Source organism: Coloeus monedula (assembly GCF_965178545.1).
Source record: "Coloeus monedula genome assembly, chromosome: 1".
Classification (NCBI taxonomy): Eukaryota; Metazoa; Chordata; class Aves; order Passeriformes; family Corvidae; genus Coloeus; species Coloeus monedula.
The window spans coordinates 59,424,599-59,440,009 of NC_138781.1; the positions used below are offsets into that span (position 1 = coordinate 59,424,599).

Consider the following 15,411-nt stretch of genomic DNA (forward strand, 5'->3'; position numbering starts at 1 on the left):
CCCATCTTGGTTATTAATTCCCCATTCTTTATTATTTAGGGAAAGCAATGGAAATTTTTTGTATACATAAAGTCTGTCTTCTCATTGTGGCTTAATCTTCAGAGGTTATAAAGCATTGTTAAAAACAGACCCTATGTAGAAAACAAGCTAGAGAACAAACTTCTGTCCAGCTGTGTTCATTTTGCATGGCCTGGTTTTTGGTAGTGGGGGGGCCACAGAGGTGGCTTCTGTGAGATGCTGCTAGAAACTTCCACCATGTCTGGCAGAGCCAATCCCTGATAGCTCTGAAGAGGGACATGCCAAAGCTGGGCCATTTAGAGATGTTGGTGATGCCTCTGTGACAACATATTTAAGAAGAAAATCAAAACAAAGGGACGCAGTTTTAATTCCAGCTAGAGAAGAGGAGGAGGTGAGAACATGTGAGGGAAACAACATGGGGACACCAAGGTCAATGAAGAAGGATGGGGAGGAGGTGCTCCAGGAGCCGGAGTTGAGATTCCTCTGCAGGCCATGGGGGATGCAGAGATCCACCCGCAGCTTGTGGGGGAGGTGCTCACACCGGAGTGTGTGGATGCCTGGAGGAGGTATGATCCAGTGGAAGACCCAGTGGAGAGAGGGGGCCCCTGCTTCCAGGCTGGGGGAACTGCACCCCGTGAAGAGTGACCCACGCCACAGCAGTTTTGGGAGGACTGTTTGCCCGTGGGAGGGACTCACACTGCAGCAGTTTTGGGGGGACTGCTGCCTGTGAGATTGGATCCACGTTGGAGAAGTTCACAGAGAACTGTCTCCCGTGGGAGGGACCCCATGGTCTCACAGGGGAAGGACTCCTCCCCTGAGCAGCAGCAGAAGATCTCGGGTGACGAACTGACCAAAAACCCCCATGCCCTGTCTCCCTGTACTGTCAGTGGGAAGGAGAGAGGGGCTGTGGGAAGAAAAGGTGTTTTTAAGGGCTTATTTTACTTCTCATTATCCTCTTCTGACTTTGTTAGTAATAAATTCACTTTGTACCTCTAAGTCAGACCATGACAGCAGCTTTCTCAGGAAACCACAGTCAAAGGTAGAAAAGGCAAATGATGTGGATCTGTTAAACCTTTTGTAATCCACACGTATCAGAATGCCACAACTTGAAAAGGATTAGATCAACCTTCCTTCTGCAAATCCCACTTAAACTTCATATAGCAATCATTTCACTAAAAGCAGTCTGCAACTATGTGAAAGATGGAAAGTGTGTTAAACTGCAAAGTGTAATATGTGGGATTTCACACCATCAGGGCCTTATCTCCTGCAGCCATGTTTTACAAAACAAAAGGCTAACGGAGCAATATTTAATGAAAAACTATTGTCCAAGTCTGAAACTAAGACTGGACCTAGCCTGCACATAAGCTCTATCAGGAGTTTAGAAAGCAAGAGGGTATACTCTGAACTTTGTGATTCAACAGGAGAATCTTCCTTACTCTTTTTTGTCTTTGGTGTCTGTATGAATCACTCTAAAATTATTCTAATTTTTGATTTTTCTTTTTATGTTTCATCCATGATAGAGTGAAACTTGTCAATTGAACTTTATGTCACACTTTTATAAATGTATTTTAACCCCACTCTTGCTAATATCCTTTGAGTGACCCTAAACCCCACATTTGTGACAAATTGGCATAGTTGGCAGGATCCTAGATCAGAATTTGTGACACCCTACTGCACTGGTTTCTCCAGGAAAATCTTCAGCTTATTTCTAAAAAATTTACAAAGCCTGTGAGCAATACAAGCAGAGAATAGCCTCTCCAGAAACAGTTGCTATACCTGTCACTATGCAGACCCAAGGTTATTTAATTTTCTTCATAATGACTTTATTGAATGAGAGCATCAAGGCATGTGAGCAGCATCCCAAGAATATTTCAAAATTAAATGTAAGAGAGGCAATTTAGCTGATCTGGGGAATTTGCAGTGTGACAAAAGAACACCAGACAATCCTGACAGACCAAAAAGAACACCACTAGAAAACTGTCTCTGCAAATGCTGTAGTTTTGAAAGACTGCAAGGAACTAAAACCATCAAGGCAAAGGACACCATCTTCTATAGGAAACAGGCATGCTGCACACTGACAGGTAGAGCAAAGTTTTCCTTCACTTTGTGTTTCCTTGAACTATTCCAACCTTTGCATAAACCCCTGTACACCATGCACTAAGCTGAGAGCCTGACTACATGAGGTGCCCGGTCTAACAGAGAATCTTTCTCAAAGCACTTTCGGTCGCCCAGCCCCTTCTGGGTGGTCTGGCTAACAATGGGGCAGTGGAAGGGCCTGTCAGAAAGCTCTGTTCTCTCCACTTTCTAACACGACTGCTGCTTTCCTTCCTCACCACCGCGTCATGTGGTCCAGTGTCGGGGCTTGCCCACTGCCAGGAGCTGATGGTGTCTGCTGTAAGGGCCCCCTTGGATTTGAAAAAGAAAATTCCTCGAGACATCAGGGCTGGGACCCATACAGATGAATTTTCATGTATGTTCCGGGAGGCATTTCATTTCGAGCCAAGCTTTCCAGCCCTGATTGCGAGGACCGCTAGCGCAGCGGAAGGAAGTCTGGCAGGGCCCGCCTGTGCCAGACCCTGCCCAATCCCGCCGCGCATCCGGGGTCGGCTGCAATGGGCGCTGCCCGCCCGGAGCTGCTCGGTAGGAGGCTTCTTCCTCCCTGATCACTTTCTGTGGCAGCGGGCGAGGGGCCCGGGAGGGCCCGCGCCGGCATGCGATTTCGGGCTAAGATCGTGGATCTCGCCTGCCTCAACCACTTCAGCCGTGAGTATGCCGGGGCAGGCTGAAGGCCGGCAGTGCCTCGCTGAGCGGCTGGGCTTTCCCGGGCAAAGGAGAGAGGAGGGGAGGTGAGGACCGCAGGCCTTTCCTGGGAGGATGTGGCATGAGGCGCTTTCATTCGCCCCGACACGTTTAGGGGTTTGCGCAGCAGCACGAGCTGCGTTTGTAGAGGCTGAAGGTTCTTCCCCTGTCATGTAGAGACCGGGGTGTATGGAGAGATCACCGCTGTAACGTCCGCCTCCCTCCCTCCGGCAGGTATAATTAACACAATCGCCAGGTTAGCCAAGAGCTGCATCCTGCGCCTTACTGTCTGCAAGCTGTATTTCATCCTCTCCGATAAAGTAGCAAATGGAGGTGCCAGTATGTGGTGTGAGCTGAGCCAGGTAAGTGCAGGGAAATTCAGTAACCACATGTTGTTGAAAACCAGAGCATGCAATTGGGTTTGATGTACGGGGCGTTTCTTGTAGCCCTCACTTGGGATGTCAGGTAGACCTCACCTGCCAGGCCTCTCAGGGTCTGTCTGGTTGCACAGGTGTTTCAGGTTGGATAGTCCCTTTACCTTGATTGTCACTTCAGTGTAAAGCTTCAGTGTGTGCTGGCCCCGTGGGCCTGCCCAAAACTGGAAACAGGACAGCATAACTCACTGTCTAATGGACTGATTAGGTGTTAGGGGAGGACATTAATTTGTTTAGACTGAAGCAATGAGCCTTCATAGTTCTGCAGCCTGTTGTGATTCCTCAGGTGACGCCAGGCAGAGGGAAGTTTCTGCTGTACGCATGCAGTTCTAAGCTTAAGGTCTGATAAATAAAACTGCCCCCTCTTGTTTGCTTTATTTCCCAACTTTCAAAAATTGTAGGGGAATTTCTTCGACGAATTTCAGATGGAAGGAGTAGCTGCAGAGCACAATGAAATCTATTTAGAGTTGGTGCCTGAGAACCTGTCAAGAGCATTAAAAACTGCCCAGAGTGCTAAGGCAGTGAAGATCAAGTTGACTAATAAACACTGTCCCTGTCTCAGAGTTGCTGTGGAGCTAGTAAGTGCAACCATGCTTTCATATTCATTATTAAGAAAAAAAATCTTAAAATTTAGTGCTTTTCCTAAGATCAAAGGGTAATATTTGTTGTAATTCTAGAAAACTAAAGAAATATTGTGCCATTTTCCATTTCACTAGCCTTTCTTGCCATCATGGCTGGTAGTACACAGAACCAGCTTTGTATTTTCCAAAAGGCAAGGAAGAGGTGGAGGAAGAAAGACAGCTATGTTATTGAAACAACTTTTTCTAATGTCTACTTTTCTCCATTTCTTCATCCTCTATATTTTCTGTGGATTATTCTCTTTTCATTGAAGCTATTAGGTGAAGGAGGTTTCAGTGTACTGTTTGGCTCTGTGTTTTGCCTTTTGTTTTCCTGATACTGCATGCTGACTTCTGATTTTTTTGTTGTTGTTGTTAACTCCACTTGTTATAAACGAGGCTTGGACTTTTTTGGGTGGAATAAAAGTCTGCTCATTTATTAAAAAGAAAACCAGGAGCGGAGACTCGAAGTAAGCCCAAGTCCCACTCAACAACCCAGAAAAACAAACAGTGCGTCGCACCAGGTGTTCCCTTGGACTCAGGTTCCTCAGGAAGACCCCCGGGGGCTGAGCCCCCGGGCCGTTCTTATAGTCTCTCTTGATGCTGTGATTGGCGCGGCTCAGATCCTCCCTCTGATGGCTCGTTGTTAGGGTCCTCATTGGTGTTCAATTCTGTCAGTCTCTGGGGTGTTGAGTGATTGGTTTGCCCCCTAACCAATAATTCCCCAAAGTGTTTACATCATGATTATTAAGTCATCTTAAGAACATTCTAGAACATTCTCCTCCTTTCTGTAGACCCATTACTTTCCCCCACTGGTGTCACCATCTAGTGGGCACATGGCAATATTACACCCGTACAATCGCAATAACAATTAACTCATTAACCGCATACCCCCACTCTTCTAACAAGCAACTTTTAACTTCTTCTCAACCAAAAAAAACTTCTAACCATTTGTTACGCACTGATTCACCTCTTCAGCTCTAAGAATAGTTTATAGATACGCTAATGACTGATACCTCACAAACTCTTTGTCATTCGAAAGGGAAGCCCACTTAAAAGCATATTGATAGGGACGTAGGGAAAACTGGAACTGAGTGTCTGGGGTATGTAGTTATAGCATTTCCCAGAGTGGGTCTGAAAGATTTAAATTTAGAATTCCAGTCTTGTGTTTAACTGCAAGAGCATCCTCTTTTTTCCCTCAAGCCATCCTTATCAAGCAGCAGTAGGATTGTGACACATGACATTCCTGTGGGAGTTATTCCCAGAAGAATGTGGAATGACTTCAGAGAGCCCAGTGTGCCAGACTTTGATGTAAGCCTGTTTTTATATTCCCTACTGAAAGGGGAGTTTGCAAGTGGAGTGGTATTGCTACAGAGTGTACTACTGGTGGGGTGTGGAAAGGAGTTGAAAGCAAAGAAGGAGGACTGGAGGTGACAGTTTTGGAGGAGTATGGAACATGGCTTCTATCTTGACAAGGGAGTTCAGAACGTATGAAAACAGAGTGGGTGATTGCCAGTTGCTTCTGTGATCTTCATGGCAAAGGAAAGGAGGAGTAAAAGACTTGCATGGCTTTAGTCTGGAGCACCTCTAAACCACACAGGTTTAGGCTGTTTCAGCTGTTTAGTTGCTAGAAGGCCCAAATAATCTGTTCTTTCTGAAATTCATGGCCTGTCTGGCAGAGTTAAAGATATGTGTTTCCTCCTGATTTTTATATATCCTTTCATTTTGACTTTTAGCAGAGTTGCAAGGGAAGGTCCTTGTGCAAATGTGCTCCTATTTGAGGTTATGGATGTCTGTTATCTATAGCTAAGAGTATTTAGATTCTGAAGACATACAAGAAGAAACTTGAAGTATTTTGTTCTTTTATTTAAGATTTACACTGCTGCAGTTCCAGAAATTACTGCAGTATCATGGGAGTCTTGTTCTTCCCTTTTTGGCTATAGTAATTGACTGTTTAGTAATAGTCAATGACAGATGTTCATGTGAGAGTCTGATCTGCAAAATATGCCTCTACTTTATTTTGAACAGACACTTGGAATGTTATGTCTGGAACAATTGCTAGAATGATGGCCTGTTGGTATGATGGGAAAGAGCTCCTCTGTTCCTGAGACCTTTGCTGATTTCAGATAGATATTGTGCACCCTGCAAGCCAGAGATAACTCAGTCCAAACTAAGACAGAATTGAAAGCAGAAATAAATGTGTCCCAATCACATCTGAAATACTTGTTCAAATGCATTTCTTACATCTTTCTAGGTCAGTATTTACCTACCAGTGCTGAAAACAATGAAGAGTGTTGTGGAAAGAATGAAGAATCTCAGCAATTTCATTGTAAGTTCAGACACTTCAAGCATTTACGTTCCAGATGTTATTTCATCAGGGACATAACATGTTTCACTGTTGCCTAAACTGGTGCTGCCACATTATCTTATTTTGAGATGAGTTAGACTTTGAAATCAAGGCACCTGAAGGCTGTGTAAAGATTGAAGAGAATGATGGGATTTATTTTAGGATTTACACTGAAGAGTTTTTCCTGAGCTTCTCAGAAAATTATGCTCTTTGTACTAAATCCATGAAAGAACATGGTATTGTGGTGCTACAAGCCATCTTTATAGCTGGTAAGAAATTACAGTACTTCAGGAAGCTAGCTGAAGACTTTCCAGGTGATTTCATTATGGAAATGCCTATTAAATGAGTGTTGTGTTGGGTGTCTGTGAATGAACTTCAGGTAAACTTGATGTAGTCTTTAAAGGAAATTCTGCTAATAGCCCCAGGATGTCAGACTATGCTTTAGACTCTGACATGTTTGGTTTGCAGTCTGCCCTGGATTTCTGGAGTTCTAGTGGGCCTTTTAATTGAAAGAAGCCCTCTGCAGTTGGACAGAAAAGGAGTTTGGTTTTTTATTTAGTTGTTTTTGCTCACAGTCACCAGAATTGACTGACATGAAAGTTAGTAAGTAAGAGTAGAGCTTTGGAATAGTTTGGGTTTGATGCTGTTCCTACCCATTTTAATAAATAGGAAATTTTCTGTTAACTGAGAATCCTGAAATTAGAACAGTCTCAGTTTTTCAAGACTTGGAAGAATTGAGGGATTACCCCGGGTTACTGGCAGTTTTGCAAATGGCAGTCATCCAGCAAATACACATCAAACTCTTTTCCTTTGTGCGACTTTTTGGGGGGGCTCTGTTTTTACTTCCTGTCCTTTCCTTCCCCCATGTCCTTGGTGGATATGCTTATGCAAAATTGAGCACAGTGCTTTTGTTTCTAGAGCTGAGGATCTTTTCTCACACAGGATAGGATAGCTGTATGACAGGATTGAACTTTACTAAGTGCCTTGCTTTCATGCTGTTAGAGAACAAAAGCATTAAGTGTCACAATTAATTATCTTTGCTAAATGCATCCTGGTAATAAAAGTGGTCAAGATCAGTGCTGCAAAATGGGCTTAGAAGCAATTTCTGATAGTACTTGTCCATTGTTTGGGAGCTTGGCATCTCCGTTCTATTCTGGTTGCAATACAAGTCTTTTTTTTTTTTTTTTAATTACTGAGAATTTGTCTAATCACAGAAATGAAGTGCTTGGTTGTGCTTTAGGAATCCTTTGATCTGCTTGGAAATTTTGTAAGACCATATATAGTTTCCTTCAAATTCCTCCTTCCAGCTTTCAGGATGGAATTTGAAAACTTTTAGCACTTTTCCAGGATTTCTATCAGTTCAAAGTCCTTCTTGGAGTTACTGATCTGATGCAGCTGTTGTCTATTTTAAAGTCTTGAAAGCAGCACTGTCAGCTCTTGGTGCATCCCATTTTCTGTGTGTGTAATATAGACTGTGTAGGTGCCTTTTTATTTGTTGAATAACTGAATGGAAATTCGGGAATCTTTGCATTTCTTCAGCTTCAGTCACTTACTTCTGAAGCCTTTTCCTCAGCACATGAACTTCCCAAAGCTAATACTTGTTCTAAAAGTACTGGAGAGCAATTACATTTCTTTATTTTCATAATTTCTGAAAGTTTGGTCTAGGGTAATTCACACAGGAATGATGGCAAATGCATTTTGTAGCTGAACATTCAAATGTTCAAACCATGTTCGGAAAGTATGGTTGACCTGCACTGAAGTACTCCTGGAAGCTTGTATTTGAACAAGACCAAACTGTATTCTGTAATTCTGCAGTGTGAAAGTGGGTTGCCTAAAATTGAGATTGATTGCAGGTGATTGAAGCAAACTTGAGTGGTGAAATGAACTTGAAAATAGAAACTGACTTAGTATCTGTAACAACGCATTTTAAAGACCTGGGAAATCCTCCCTGGGGTAAGTCTCCCTGTTTGTTACCCCTTGTGTCTGTCTGATCTCATTATTTGTGTTGCTTATAACAGTACTTACCTTTTATTCTTTAGAAAATAGCTTCAAGTACTTTGAAGTCTTCAAATGAAATCTTAAAAGAAAAAGTGGCCAATAGCATGTCCGTTTCATGTATGGGGGTGGTGGTGGGGAATCTCTTCCATTATTCTTGACAGTTTGGTAGGAAAACTGGGATTTCTTTTCCTTGCACTGCTGTTTCTGAAAAACAAGCCATATGAGTTTCAGTGCTTCAGCAGTTCTCAGGTGTCTCCTTATGGGTTTTGAAACTACTGCTTATGTTTGGACTAAGTGTTGTGTCCTTACACTTTAAGCATCAGAGGATGGATGTCAAAGTTCTGCTCAAGGCAGAGATCTGGAAAGTATGGCTGAAGCATGCATAGACATCAAGAAGCTGCAGCAGCTGCTTGCTGGACAGCAGGTCAATCCTACAAAAGCATTGTGCAGTAAGTTCAACAACTCTGCTTGCGAGCTCCAGTTAAGTAGGGATGTTTGCCATACTTAGTCTCAGCAGAATACCACATCTTCTGTTTTGTCTGTTTGAAACTCAACTATTTTCACAGTACCCAAGGACTTCTAATCTCTTTAGGCAGTAAGATTCATGTCCTAGGCATTTGGGGAAGAAAAAATAAAAAAAGTCAGGCACTTTAAAAAGTATCAAGCTGAATACTCAGACTCACTAATCATGCGTGTTGTCTTGTTGTCTCTGTTTTGAAGTTGTTATTAATTTTTATTATTGTTTTGAGATACTATTTTTTGAAAGTCTTAAAGCCTCTAGCTTCTAGCAGAGAAATTGGAATTTACTGGCTTTTGTTTGGTTGGTTTTTTTTCCTTTGGATGCTTTCTTACCCTGATTCTAATACTAAAATGTTTTTTATAGAGCTAGTGTTTCTACCCGTAGAAACAATACTTCCTTTCTAGCAGAAGCCTATGTAGGGGTTTATATTCTATTTTTATAACTCTGTGTGCTTTTCCTGAGAACATCTGTTTTTTATGGTTTAGTGCAGATGCTAAGAATTTCCCAAGGAAGATTTAAATAATGGGTGTAGCATTATAAACCTATACACTATATATTTACTTTTTGGCATCATCTTTCATAAACTATTAATGCTTTACAGACCCTCAAGGATTTAAATTGTCTAGTTTTCCTTCTGTCAGAAGTGGTGGAAGCATTGTTCTTATGGTGGCATCTTTAAAAGATGTAATTTTTAAGTATTTTTCCTGCTTTAAGCTGGATTTGTGTTTTAATTTTTTTTTTCTCTTTACAGATATTGTACGTAAAAGAATTGTCCACTTCATCTTGCTCCATGAGGAGGTTTCACTTCAGTATTTTATTCCAGCAATTGCCTGAGTGTTTTGGAATCTTGGTCATTTTCCAGCCTGAGGCCTCTTTCATGAAGTCTGAAATCTTTCCTGAGTTGCTGGAGTATTTTGATATGAGACACTGTTAGATGCAGCCATCAGATGGACATTATTTCAATATTTATGAAAGTATTCAAAATAACTTCTCCTTTAGACAGCCATTTTTGTGCAGAGTTACATGCTATGAAAGACACTGGGGAGCATTGGAGTATCTTGCTCTTAGGAGGAGCAAAACTGAAAGTTGGCTTACCCACAGTTCCAAGCATCCCAAAAGCTTGCTCAATTAAATACTTCAGTCTCCTCAAAAAAACTAAAGTTAGAATCCATCTCTGGAGCTGCTGCTGTGTGTATTCAGTATTGAGCAACGCAATATTGAGCAAGCTATCACAGCTCCATGAAGCAAGAGAGCCTTCTGGAAGGTTGCCAGACTGGTATTTGCCTGGACGAGCGTGCACAGCCCTCCTGAAGTGATACGGAATTGAATTCTGTTTCAGTAGAAATCTTTTGATTAGACTTGCTCCAATATACATCAGCAACTCTGTTTGTGCTTACTCTTTGTTTAACTCTTGGCCTGAGAGGATGAGCAAAAGAGTCTGGATAATTTTATTAATGTTAGCCGTGAAAATCCCTGTGTACAGAATGAATATCATATGAGGACATGCGTGAGCACAGCAGTTGGTGTGAAAGAAAGAACAAGTTATCTGTGGATCACATTTTTTCCCCTTTCCAGTTAGAAAACATTGTACAACTTGTGTCATCATGGTGTCAGACATGATGAGATTGCATCTAGGCTCTCATGCCAAGCAGCCAAGAGCACAACTAAATTTCACTCATGGGAGCACTGCCCCTGCTTCTACCTCCTGGTTATTTTCTGAGGTCTTTGCCTCCTTATTCCATGTGTGATTTATTTGTTATCCTGGCATGTTCCATATAGCCTTTGATTGTTTTAGAAATGGTGATTGAGTCTATGCTGCCAATTGTGACTGGGAGTTTCTTCTAGAAAGTAACTTGTCATGGTCAGAAGTGCTGGGTTTTTGGTTGGTTTTTTTTCCAAGGGACATTGACGTTAAGGGAGCAATTAATCTTTTGTTCATGTAAATGGTCAAGAGAAGGCTGAAGGAGAAGCAGTGGCAGTGAGAAGATAGAATAGACTTGCAGTGATAAGTGTATTGACTGACTGTGGTTATAGGTTTTCTGCCTACTCCCTCTTTGTTCCTCCCTACTCTTCCTTGCCCTGCACATTGCCTTATCAGTTGTCATATTTCTAGCCACTGCCTCCAACATGCTGAGGTTTGCATCTTTATCATTTGCAAAGTCCCATTTTGCCTATGTTGTGAGTTGACCTTGGTAAGTAGCTGCTCACTCACTCACACCTGGTGGGATGGGGGAGAGAATTGGAAGGGGTAAAAGTGAAAAAATTCTTGGGTTGAGGGAAGGACAGCTTAATAGGCAAAGGAAAATACAGAATTCATTCACTACTTCCCATGAGCATAGGTGTTTAACCATTCCCAGGAAAGCAGGGTGATGGTGGACACAAAAGACTGACACTGAAGATGGTGGCAAGAAACCAGGCCTTTTTAAGCACTTAGCCAGTTATCTGTTTACATAGTTATAAAGCATAACAAGCATAATTCAACCAACCACCGTACACCACAATGTGAGCACACAGTGGTCATGCAGAATGTTTTTCTACCCCTAATTCAGCTATGTCTCTTTCCCACAGTACTTCTACTTAGCTAAAGTAATAGGCCTGAGCCATGATTTACAAAGGCAGCAAGGCCTTCATTTTATAAGATTTTACCTATATGCCACATCTCCCCCTTTCTTTGTTTCTTATGACAAGGGTTCATGTACCCTAATGCCAAAAGAGTCTGCACCTGTAAAGCCATTATTAAGATGGTTACTGGTCATCTGCTGGTCACAGGATAAGATACATGAAATACAGATCACAATCAATAAAAACCCATCAAGAACAACATGCTACTGACAAAGATACCCACAGGATAGGAAAACAAAAGGATAGTGTCCAATGTCCCCAGAGAGAGCTGCTGCTTCTGCACTTGGAAGTAAATGGATACTGTTCCAAAGCTCATATGGCTGGAGCACAGGGGCTGTGCTGTTTAGGCAGGAGAGAGTCCATTAGTTGGAAATGCTGATTTTAACATTACTGAATGTCTCTCTGGAGGCATGGAACAGGGAACAACTGAAGAAGGTCAGCAGGAACACAATAACATGATGGTGGGTGCATAGGACACAAGGCCTCTGTTGGCAGGCTGCCTCCATAAGCTTCCAGGCACAGCCATGTTCCTGGCAGTCCTGCCTCTGCTCCTGCTTTGGCCACGAGGGCTGGATGGTGATTGGGTCATTTTTCCTCTCACTGAGCCTCTTTTTCTCAGAGGCGATCAATGTTTGTCCAGACGAGCAGGTAACCACTTTAGACCTGTTGGCAATAAAACACATACGTACCTTCTCCCCTAGATTAGTAGATCAGCTAGGCCTTGCCATTGCACATACAGTTCTGGATTCTTATGTAAAACCTTTTAGAAACTGGTTTCATACAGTCAAATCTTCAGACCAGTATTGCTTGCTCTGCTGAGGATCAAAATTATTGATCTGCTTTCAAAAACTTTAGTGTAAATATTGCATTATCAAAATGTTCCTGAGGAGCTGTAGTCCCCCTTTGTTTTTTTTTGTTTGGTTTTTATTTGTTTGTTTGTTTGTTTGTTTTGGGGTGGTGTTGTTTTGTTGGGGTTTTTTTTGATAACATGCGCATCACTCACTATGAACATGAAAGCAACATAAAAATAAGACAATATATGTAATAAACCAATAAACTCACACTGAACAAAAATAAGCAAGGTAATACATGTAATCCACAGCACACAACAAAAGGATAGTGACTTAGAACAATACACCCTCACTTGCCTAAATACTGTACCATCACCCAGAGTCTGCAGTAGCTGACGCGCCCTGGTTCACAATGAGAACCTGGAGAAACCTTCCCGGGCAAGACTTCCAAGTGTACCTTGAAAGGGGGTCCAGCTGTTGTAAGCTCAAATGGGCAAGTCAAAGTGACCTGATTACATGTTTAGTGCAGAAGCACCTGGGTCTGTTGGCATACTTCACGACCAGCTAGGGCCAGGGCTTGGCCAGAGCCAAGGCCTTAACTGGAAAGTTTCCCTAACATATCTTACAAACAAGCCTCTATAAATAGCAGCTGAGAAAGTTTCCTAAAAAGATACATGTCTTGCAGATAGCTACACAACAGTATGTGAAAGTCTGTAAAGCAGCTGGCTTTGTCATTTAGCTAAGTAGTCAATGGTACCATGAACAAACTGCAAACAGCCAAAGAAATGCATATGTGTAACATCGAATAATATCTTCTGGATAATGCCCTTCATAAAACGTCAGTGAATTCACGATATGACATTAAGAACATACCCAGAATCGTTAATACAGCAACAGTAACTGATCTGAGAAATCAAGATTATATTTCTCCACACACCTATGTATATATGACAATAAAGCAAAATAAAAGCAAGAAAGAAAGCACAAAACACCTTACAATCAATCGTATGCATAACTGGAATTGTTACTCATCCTTCTCTGCTACCTATGAAAGATAAAACAGCAAAGATTGTTACAAGTAATTATCGCAGTTGACCAGTGCAGAACACTTATACCCATAGAATTTTCAATGAATATAAGGTTCTAACAAACCCCATCCTCTCATACTTTTACAACTTAGTATTTTATATTCTTGAGCAGTTGCTTACCAATTCTTCATCATAATTGTTTCAATTGGTTCAATCTTACCTCTATAACAAAAGAACTGTATCTTTCAATTTAAATGAGCATATTTCAGCAGAACTTCACTCAAACTCAACGTCAGTTAAATGTAACAGAAAGTAAACTGAATGAAACTTAAAGTTAACATCACTGAAACTGAACAAAAATTAATCTGAATATAACTTAACAGAAATTAAAAGAGCAGAACTTAAACTGAACGCACTTAAACTTGAAACTTAGCAGCACTTAAACTTGTCAGAAATTAAACTCTACAGAACCTAAGCCTAACAGAACTTCAATCTAACAGAACCTAATCGTAACACAACTGAAATGTAACAGAATTTCAAATTAACAGAACTTAAACCTAACATCACTTAAATTGTACAGAACTTAAAATTAACATTGCTTATATACAACAAAACTAAAGTCAGAGTTGAGAGTGTTCCCTTAAAATTTACAGACGCTACAGAATTTAACTCATTTTGACTCCACTGTTACAAGAAAGCTATTGAAAATTTATCATACAACATTTAAACAACAATGAACAATAAACAACCAATCTGTAAATGAAATAACAGCAACAAGGATTTACTGGAGAGATTATAAAGGTGTGGCAAATACATTGTTATTTTACATAATTTAGTTGTGAGACTAGCTCATGGTAACTATAAACACTATTGAAAATATCCATTCACAGTCAGGACTTTTCTGGTATAAGCACAATTTTGCTGGATTTTCCAATTTGCAGCTGTACTCAAAAAAAAAAAAAAAAAAAAAAAGACAGCATTGTATGTCTTTCAGTACTTTCCTGATATAAGCTAGGGTCTTGTAAGGTGCAGCTTTACTCAGAAAAATGACAACAGTGTATATATTGGCAAATTGCACTTAAAACCTGCTCAGTTCGCAGATGGTCAGACGGCCTTTCGTGATTGTCAGTACAATAGAATTGACCTTGCACTATTAAAGGTAGTGGGATATGAATACGTAAGGATTAAATACCAAGGACCTAGTCATACAATACTGCCCTGAATTTTGCACATATAACTCTCTTAGGTCAGTGGGTGTATAAAGCTGACACGTCTACATAAACAACCACAAAGCCATGGTTTCAGATGATTCTGAAGGAGTGTGCTTCTGTTTATTTCACTGTTTTCCTGTCTTCGTAGGAATAGAGAATATTAGAAACTCAGCCACTGATCAGCTAACACATACTCATTGGGCAAGTCTGTTTTGTGAGGTGGTGTCACTTGTTGTCAATCTTCTGGTCCATCACAGCCCTTAAATGGTTTTGATATCAAGTCCAATTTCAATTTATAAGTGGAAAGGAAGAATAGCTACATTTGAATCACTAAACAGCTGTACCTATTTGAAAAGATGTCACGTTTGTTCATGGCGAAATATTCACAATAAAATTACCTTATGAAAACTGTGGGGCAAAAAAAGCAACCGAAGTGGTAAACCTAGCAGAATTCCACCTGTCTTTACAGTGGGGAGTCATGAGGCAATTATATCCATAACTCAAATAGCTTCCGCAGATAACATTGATGGGGGAGTGAGGAAAGGAATGCTTGATTTATGAGTGGCTAAACTTACCATGGGCCTCACCCAGCTAATTGCTCCCAGTAACTCTTGCAAATCATTCAAGGTTTTGACATCAGGCTTTGGAGTTAGTTGCTGAGGGGATGCATAATGATAATCTATGCTCTGAGTGCACCAAGATTGTAAATATTTTTCCAGGTATAAAAGTTTCTAATTTTTGTGGTAACAGCTAGCATCATTGTACCTGAGCAAAGAATCAGTATTAATTCAGTCCAATTTGACTTTTTAAAATCAAAATTCTTAGAAAGGCAGTATACATCTTACATGACAAGTTGTACCAATCATGCAATATATAAGCATTTCTGTTGAAGAATTTTGGACCTTGCAATGCAGCCTCAAAGGAAGGAATTACATAATTCTACTGGCATGCAGAAAGGCACTACATTCATACAGCTAGCCTTGAATCTCTCCAGTAAGCAATCCTGTCAGAACCTACAGCTTACTG

At 41.0% G+C, this 15,411-nt stretch overlaps 1 protein-coding gene across 2 annotated transcripts; it reads left to right on the plus strand.

The window, feature by feature from the left end:
* The first annotated feature begins 2,630 nt into the window (after positions 1–2,630).
* On the plus strand, positions 2,631–12,075 carry HUS1 (HUS1 checkpoint clamp component). Of its 2 annotated transcripts, XM_082276920.1 has the most exons (8): positions 2,631–2,781; positions 3,052–3,179; positions 3,653–3,829; positions 5,072–5,179; positions 6,123–6,197; positions 8,069–8,168; positions 8,531–8,662; positions 9,485–12,075. In XM_082276920.1, exons 1-8 carry the CDS (start codon positions 2,730–2,732, stop codon positions 9,565–9,567), a joined length of 855 nt encoding a protein of 284 aa, XP_082133046.1. In that variant the 5' UTR covers positions 2,631–2,729; the 3' UTR covers positions 9,568–12,075. The 2 variants fall into 2 exon arrangements, with proteins under 2 accessions (XP_082133046.1, XP_082133047.1); XM_082276921.1 differs by lacking the exon at positions 8,531–8,662.
* Positions 12,076–15,411: the final 3,336 nt, after the last annotated feature.